Source organism: Gossypium hirsutum, chromosome D12 (genome assembly GCF_007990345.1).
Source record: "Gossypium hirsutum isolate 1008001.06 chromosome D12, Gossypium_hirsutum_v2.1, whole genome shotgun sequence".
NCBI classification, from domain to species: Eukaryota; Viridiplantae; Streptophyta; class Magnoliopsida; order Malvales; family Malvaceae; genus Gossypium; species Gossypium hirsutum.
Window position 1 is genome coordinate 59,920,901 of NC_053448.1, and position 7,320 is coordinate 59,928,220.

General features: G+C 33.0%; 1 protein-coding gene across 1 annotated transcript in view; it reads left to right on the forward strand.

Moving 5' to 3' along the window:
• LOC107914261 (probable LRR receptor-like serine/threonine-protein kinase At1g56140) overlaps positions 1 to 6,073 on the forward strand; it is a 12,007-nt gene extending 5,934 nt beyond the window's left edge. The window contains exons 2-21 of the mRNA XM_041108050.1: positions 5 to 115; positions 207 to 278; positions 506 to 577; positions 929 to 1,000; positions 1,181 to 1,252; positions 1,365 to 1,436; positions 1,563 to 1,637; positions 1,718 to 1,789; positions 1,947 to 2,018; positions 2,167 to 2,238; positions 2,328 to 2,365; positions 2,545 to 2,643; positions 2,837 to 2,897; positions 3,172 to 3,216; positions 3,363 to 3,424; positions 3,549 to 3,928; positions 4,059 to 4,254; positions 4,351 to 4,505; positions 5,132 to 5,250; positions 5,355 to 6,073. Of these exons, the coding sequence (XP_040963984.1) occupies positions 5 to 115; positions 207 to 278; positions 506 to 577; positions 929 to 1,000; positions 1,181 to 1,252; positions 1,365 to 1,436; positions 1,563 to 1,637; positions 1,718 to 1,789; positions 1,947 to 2,018; positions 2,167 to 2,238; positions 2,328 to 2,365; positions 2,545 to 2,643; positions 2,837 to 2,897; positions 3,172 to 3,216; positions 3,363 to 3,424; positions 3,549 to 3,928; positions 4,059 to 4,254; positions 4,351 to 4,505; positions 5,132 to 5,182 (1,849 nt within the window). The 3' untranslated portion in view covers positions 5,183 to 5,250; positions 5,355 to 6,073. The remainder of the gene's footprint in view (positions 1 to 4; positions 116 to 206; positions 279 to 505; positions 578 to 928; positions 1,001 to 1,180; positions 1,253 to 1,364; positions 1,437 to 1,562; positions 1,638 to 1,717; positions 1,790 to 1,946; positions 2,019 to 2,166; positions 2,239 to 2,327; positions 2,366 to 2,544; positions 2,644 to 2,836; positions 2,898 to 3,171; positions 3,217 to 3,362; positions 3,425 to 3,548; positions 3,929 to 4,058; positions 4,255 to 4,350; positions 4,506 to 5,131; positions 5,251 to 5,354) is intronic.
• The last annotated feature ends 1,247 nt before the right edge of the window (positions 6,074 to 7,320 follow it).

Consider the following 7,320-nt stretch of genomic DNA (forward strand, 5'->3'; position numbering starts at 1 on the left):
GCAGCGGAGTTGCTCTCAGTCAAAGCGATTCAGTGTTTGAAGACTCTGCTAATAATCCATCTATCAGATGTGACTGTTCCTTCGAAAATTCCACCCTCTGCCACATTACTAGACTGTATCTCTATTTCTCTATGCTTTCCTTCATCTCTTCCATATATCATACTCATCTTCTTATTTAATTTCCATTTATGTTTTGATGATCTCAGGAGGGTATTTTCTCTGGAGAAACGAGGAAGGATACCTGAAGAGCTTTTAGCTTTTAGATATCTCAACTTCTTGTATGAACATTCTCTCTCTCTCTCTCTTCTGCTCATGCATGCAATTCATTTGTATAAATAACCCAAGATTTAATACTTTAACTAATTTTAAGACCTTCCAATGAATACAATTTTTTTGTTCTTTTATAGTTGAATACGGGACATATACGTGTGCGTATGTTTGCTTGAAGATTTTTGCTGTTCTAATTATAATAAGGAAGATTCATTAATATGTTTTGGTGATGCAGGAAGATTGATCAAAACTTCTTTACAGGTCCCTTGCCAGCATTTGTTGGAAATATGTCTAGACTAGGATTACTGTGAGTGCTCCAATATTATCACTTATATATAATTTTTAAGGTCTTTCTAGTAATATGACCAATGGAATTCATACTATTTAATATAATTAATTACTGTCAAATTAAGCCAAAAATATACTTATTTTGTTAGTAACAATTTTCATCTGTTTCCTAGGAATTCAAGCATTTTATTTTAATGAACTATATATTATTCATACTCATCCCCTTTTTTAACTTTCTGATCAAAATGGTGATTATGAACTCATTTGAATTGCAAAATGCTATTGATTTAACTTATTATTGTTGTTGGTGATTTCTTGTATTGATCCAAGAAGTGCTGATTCTTTGGATGACACTTTATAAAAATGACAGGTCAGTTGCCCAGAATTCATTATCTGGACCTATCCCAAAGGAGATTGGAAATCTCAAGGAGCTCTATCTGCTGTAAGACTTGAACAAATTCTCCACACAAAACATCATGAATGATCTTCATCATACAGCATATATAAAATATGTATACTTATATGTTTGTTTTTCTCTTTATAATACAAATAGAACCTACTATTATTCTGAGTCCTTCACCCAAAACATAAAATATAAATTTTGTGGTTGTACATTATGCAGGTCTCTTGGTATTAATAATTTCTCAGGAACAATCCCACCAGTGTTGGGTAATCTAGTTGAGCTTCAACAACTGTAAGTTGTAACTTGTTCTCTACTTCTTTTTTAGGCATGTAATTAATATTGTATTACTATGTTTATCATATGAATAATTAAGATAACTTTGGCTTATGATTGTTGTTGACAGTTACATTAACAGTTGTGGATTGACCGGTGAAATCCCCTCAACATTTGCAAACCTTCAAAATTTGCAAATTGTGTAAGAAATTTCTACGACTATGAATATCTTATTCTTCTATATATATGCTTGTTGGTTTTCTTCTTCAGTTCCGGAAAGTTGCCTTGGCCTAGCTTAGCTTAATTATAATGGCTTGTTGAATTTCAGGGGGGCATCTGACAACGCTTTCACAGGCAAAATACCTGAATTTATTGGAAGTAACTGGACAAAGCTTGCATCATTGTATGTTTTCCAATATGAGAAATAACCGTGAATGTAGATTTTTCTTGTGCTACTTCGCCGACTAATCTGTCAATCTATAGGAGACTTGAAGGGAACTCTTTTGAAGGGCCTATACCATCTAACATTGGGAACTTAACCTCTCTTACCATTTTGTGAGTAAATTAAATATTTTGTATTCCATGTTATTCCCCCACCCTCCCAATAGTCCCTCCCAAGCCTCTCTTCTCCTCATGCTCACACATCAATGCATGTAAATACCTTCTGATATATATGTATTTGTTTGGTCCTTGTGTATAATCATGTATATAGGCGAATTACCGGTATATACAACGGGAGCTCTTCGCTTGATTTCGTTAGAAATTTAAAGAACATATCAGACTTGTGAGTTAAGCATACCATTTACCATCTTGATCTTATCTCTATCTTTATTTTTTCTTTTTTTCTTTTTTTCTCCCATTTAGTTTCATGGTTTTACCTAAATTTACGGAATAACAAACTTTACTTTTGTTTCTTTTTTCCTGTATTGTAGAGTTCTAAGAAACGTTTTACTCACTGGTAGCATTCCCTCTGACATCTCAGATTTCCAATCCTTACAAAAGCTGTAAGTTCTATTCACAAATTTATTGTTAATACTGTATACTAAATGAAAAGTCCATTTCTTACTATTAATGTCTTTTCTTTCTCATCCAGGGATTTGAGTTTTAACAACTTAACAGGACAAATTCCAGGTAAATTGTTCAATATGAATTCTCTTACATACTTGTAAATTCCAAGAAACTCTCTCTTCCGTTGCTTGAAAATCTCACTTTATGTCTAGTTTATCGCTAATATCTGCTTCAACCACATTGTTTCCACATAATGTAATTATTTATGTTGTTTCTTCTTTTCATGATGTTGAAATGGTCAGGTTTCTTGGAAATAATAGTCTGTCAGGTACCCTTACTAGCCAAAAGAGCGAAATTCTTAAGAGTATGTAAGTCATCATATCACTGTGATGTATGTGATTGAATTAGTTAACAACTTTTCTTATGGTTGATGTTTTGAGTTTAAGTTTTTTCCCTGATGCATTATTTTTTGAATCCCAATCAATGTTTATCCCTTTCTGCACATGAGGAGTTTTTGAAGTTGTGGGCACCCACCATTTATAATATCTGTAGTTGTAAATCTATCATTGTTAACTAATCTACTCTGATGCAGAGATGTGTCTTACAATCAGCTATCGGGAAATTTGCCCCCATGGATAGATTCAAGCTTCCAACTGTACATTTCTTAATCCATGACACTTCCTATCTTTGATTTCCAATTCAATACATTGCTTTGAGCATGAGGCTTGCTAGTGCTCAAATGGAGCTTTTATCCCCTTATAATCACCATGAATTTAGATGTACATATAGACATTAAAAACAATGAATGTGCCGATAGGTCCAATATTTGAGGGTCTATACATAATACACATGGGGGATGTGAAAATTAATTCATTAAATATTTTCTGATATGGATTAGGAGTAAGATTTTTTTCTGGAATTCTATGTAGGAATGTAGTGGCCAACAACTTCACCCTCAATAGCTCAGACATAAGGTGAGATATTGTCCAACCATCCTCTGTTTTCCCTTTTCCTTTCCATCTTTTCCCCATGAGTAAGCAGTTGCGATCATTTCATCCATGCAATGCATTATTTTCAAGTGTCAAATCCAGATGGACTATAAATATTTTTCAAATTACAGACTTTTACCAGGACTGCAGTGCCTTCAAAGAGGCTTCCCATGCAATAGAAATTCTCCACGATGTAAGCTTAGCTAAAACTTTGGCATCAGTCTATGTTGTTGAGGTTTGATTATATATAAATTCCAACGGGGATTTTGACCATTTATTAGTTATTTGCTAAACATGTTTCAATGGTTGCATGGAAGATGCAAACTTTGCAATCAAGTGTGGTGGTCCGCAGATGACTGCTGATGGCATAGTGTTTGAGGCTGAGAATAATTCTTTGGGCGCAGCAACATTTAATGTAACAAATACGCAAAAATGGGCAGTTAGCAATGTAGCATTGTATGAAGACAGGGAGAATCCATTGTATGTGCAAAACACAAATGCACAAGTGAAAGGCACCAACACCCCTGCGCTTTATCTTACTTCAAGGATATCCCCTGTATCCCTCAGATACTACGGCTTAGGCCTTGAGAATGGGCCTTATACAATAAACTTGTTCTTTGCGGAAACAGCTTATCCAGATAGAAGCACTCAGTCGTGGAAAAGTTTAGGAAGACGCGTTTTTGATATTTATATTCAGGTAATGCTTGCTTAATATGAAAAATAAAATCATTCTCAAGTGTAGATTATAAATTTTGTTACTTCTACAATTCCATTTCAAGTGTTTCTATGAATACAGTTATGTTTATATCTCATCACCACTTTCATAGGGGGGTCTTCAAGTTAAAGATTTCGATATATCAAAGGAGGCAGGTGGAGCTGAGAAAGCAATTACTAGGAGATTCATTTCTAATGTGACAGATAATCATCTTGAAATTCACTTGCTTTGGACTGGTAAGGGGACCTGCTGTGTACCAGAACTAGGTTATTATGGTCCATCCATTTCAGCTATTAGTGTGGTCCCAAGTAAGAATTTTAACACACATCAGTCAGTCTTTCTTACAAGATCCTTCAAACGTGCTTTTGTTTTCTGATTCTGATGCCTCTACTTTGTTGGCTTAGATTTCAAACCAACTGTTAGTGGGTTACCACCAGGCAATTCTAAGAGGAAAACAGCACTGATTGTTGGTATTGCAGTTCCTGTTGGAGCTGTTTCTTTGATGCTGATATATGTAGTTATTCACTTTAAGAAAAGAAAGAATACGATGATGAGGAAGGTAAGAGCATCACTACTTTACATACAAAGTGCATCATTGTCATAGTGGTTATATTTCTACAAAAGATGTCTGTTGGTTGAGAACAATGAGGCATGTCACTGATTCAATCCTTTATGTCAATAGTTCAGCTAGGTAGTAGGCTGTGGATAATGATTTGTAGATGGTAATTCTCTATGCTCTTGATAGTGGTAGTGAATGACTTAACTTCTGAATAGTAATTCCTTATATATATATATATAGAGAGAGAGAGAGAGAGCCCTAAATTTAATGAGCAATCCTAGAGCATATCTAGTCTTAAACTAGGTTACCTTAAACTTGGTGAGTGTTGGATAAGGATATGTACCGATACAAGTATACATTTTTTTTTCCAAGTTTTTTCATATATTTGGAGGATCATACCCCATATTCATATCTAAATATGTGTCAAATATGGTTGTCGAATATGGATTCTTTAGACATGATTTGTACCTTCACAAACATTGCATATCGAGTACCGAGCATCTACAACTCTAGTACAGTTAACAAAGTCAGCATTATAATTAATATTGAAATATGAGTTAAAGTTTTTTTTTCTCATTTTATCGCTACAACTTACAGCCTACTACTTGCCTTACTTAACTCTGCAGTGCTTCTTGCAATTGGTCCTAGACCAAACACATTTAGCTATGCTGAGTTGAAAGCTGCAACAGAAGACTTCAGTCCTTCAAACAAGTTAGGAGAAGGGGGTTATGGAGCTGTCTACAAGGTATGCTATGTTTTACATTTTTAGGATGCAATTATCATATTGATTGAAACACTTTTGAGAGGATGGCATATATTTCAACATCGCTAAGTTAGATTACCTTGTAGGGTACATTATCAGATGGGAGGGTCGTAGCTGTGAAGCAACTTTCAGTAGCATCTCACCAAGGAAAGAGTCAATTTATTGAGTTTAATACATTGCAGCTCACAAGATCAATTGGCTGACATTTTGACAAAGCCTCTTGGCACAATCAGGTTTGAATTTCTAAGGAAATCAATTGGTGTTTGTTGCCTACAGTCCAAGGAGGAGTGTTGAACATGGACTGTAAAGCAACAAAGGAGCAACTTGGTGCATTTTGTTTATTTTGTTTATTTTTAATATTTGTAATGATAGCTATAATTGAAACAAGTTGATATGCAACTTGGTTTCATAATAATAGCTAATATGCTTTCATAATGATAGCTATAATGCTTTCATCTTTTTAATTATTAATTGGCAAGTTGCCAAATTTAGTGGAAATTGTTAGGTAAACATTCCACTTTTGTAACTCTATATTTTGAAATGAAATGAAAATGGTATTATCATTCGGTTTCAATCAAACATATTTTTTTTCCTTTTGCTTGTCAACCGAGAGCTTATACTCTTGATGCTTTGTGTTTTTTTGCTTGCTGTTTGAAGAGCTTATGCTCTTAGTGTTTCATTGTTTGGTTGTTGCTGCCATTTTATCTAACATTATAGAGTGAAAGATGTAAATGGCAAAGTCATTTGGATGCGTTTGCAAGAATAAATGAAATTTGTCAATGGCGCATGACCTTGTTAGATACTACATTGTCAAGCAAGAGCTTTTACCACGATTTTCACCATGTCAACATTTCTGGAAGAAGAAACCAACCACCATAGTTAATTGTTTGAGTAATATTGTTTATGAATTGGAATTTGCTTTGAAGTTCAGTGAAATCAATTCAAATTCAATATATGTAAATAATATTCAAATTAAAATTCAACATAACATTACTTTAAGTTTTCTTATATTTTTCACTCTTCCCATTTAAAAAGTCAATAACCAAATACATTAGTTATCACATAATTCAAACATAAATAACCTAATTCAAAGAAAGTATCACAAATAAATTAAAAAATTACACATTTTTAAAGTCTCGTCACTAAGAAAGAGTTAATTTATTTCTTATTATCAATTTAATTTATGGACACGGTATAAAATTATAGTTATAAAAGTTTTAGAAAACGTTTGTTATGTATAAATTATAATTATTAGTTAAATTTATAGTTTTTAAATATAATGTGAGCAAAAGAAAATTATTACAAATACTGTTAACTATTATATCAGACATATTTTAAACAGAAAAATTATTTATTTGGAATTGGCTTTTTTACAAAAATATTTTTTGGTAGAAAAAACTTTTTGAATTAATTGGTAAAAGACCTCTCTATTTTTTGGTGTTAAAGTGGAATAAAAGAGAATAATAAATAAGTAGGGTTACCAAGTAATTAACCCTATTTAAGGTTTGGTGTCAGCCACGCCTAGACCTATTCATGGGTCGGGCCACCCAGCCCGACCTGAAGGCCCGCTCGAAATGTGGGAGGGTTTAGGCAAAATATAGGCCTAAAAAATGGGCTTGGACAAAAAAATAATGTCCGTTTAAAAAAGGGGCTGGGCCTCGGGTAAGGCATTTTTGGCCCGGACCTGGCCTAGCCCGAATTCACTAAATGACAAAAAATCTTTTTTTTTTGTTTTTAATATTATTTCTTATTGTTTTCTCCCTATTTTGCTACCATTTTACTATTATGTTGCTACTATTTTGTTGTTATTGTTTGGATATTGTATAAAACTTATTTTATTGTTAATATTATTATTATTTTAAAGATATTTGTTAATTTTGTTATTATTTTAAAGGCATTTGCTTGTTAAGTTGCATCTTTCTTAGTGTTATTTAAGTATACATATTTTTTAAAATTTATTTTCAATTTGATGTTTTCAGTATTTTTGATGTATTATACATATTTTAAAATTATATAAAAATAATATAAAAATTAATACGGACAGGCCGGGTA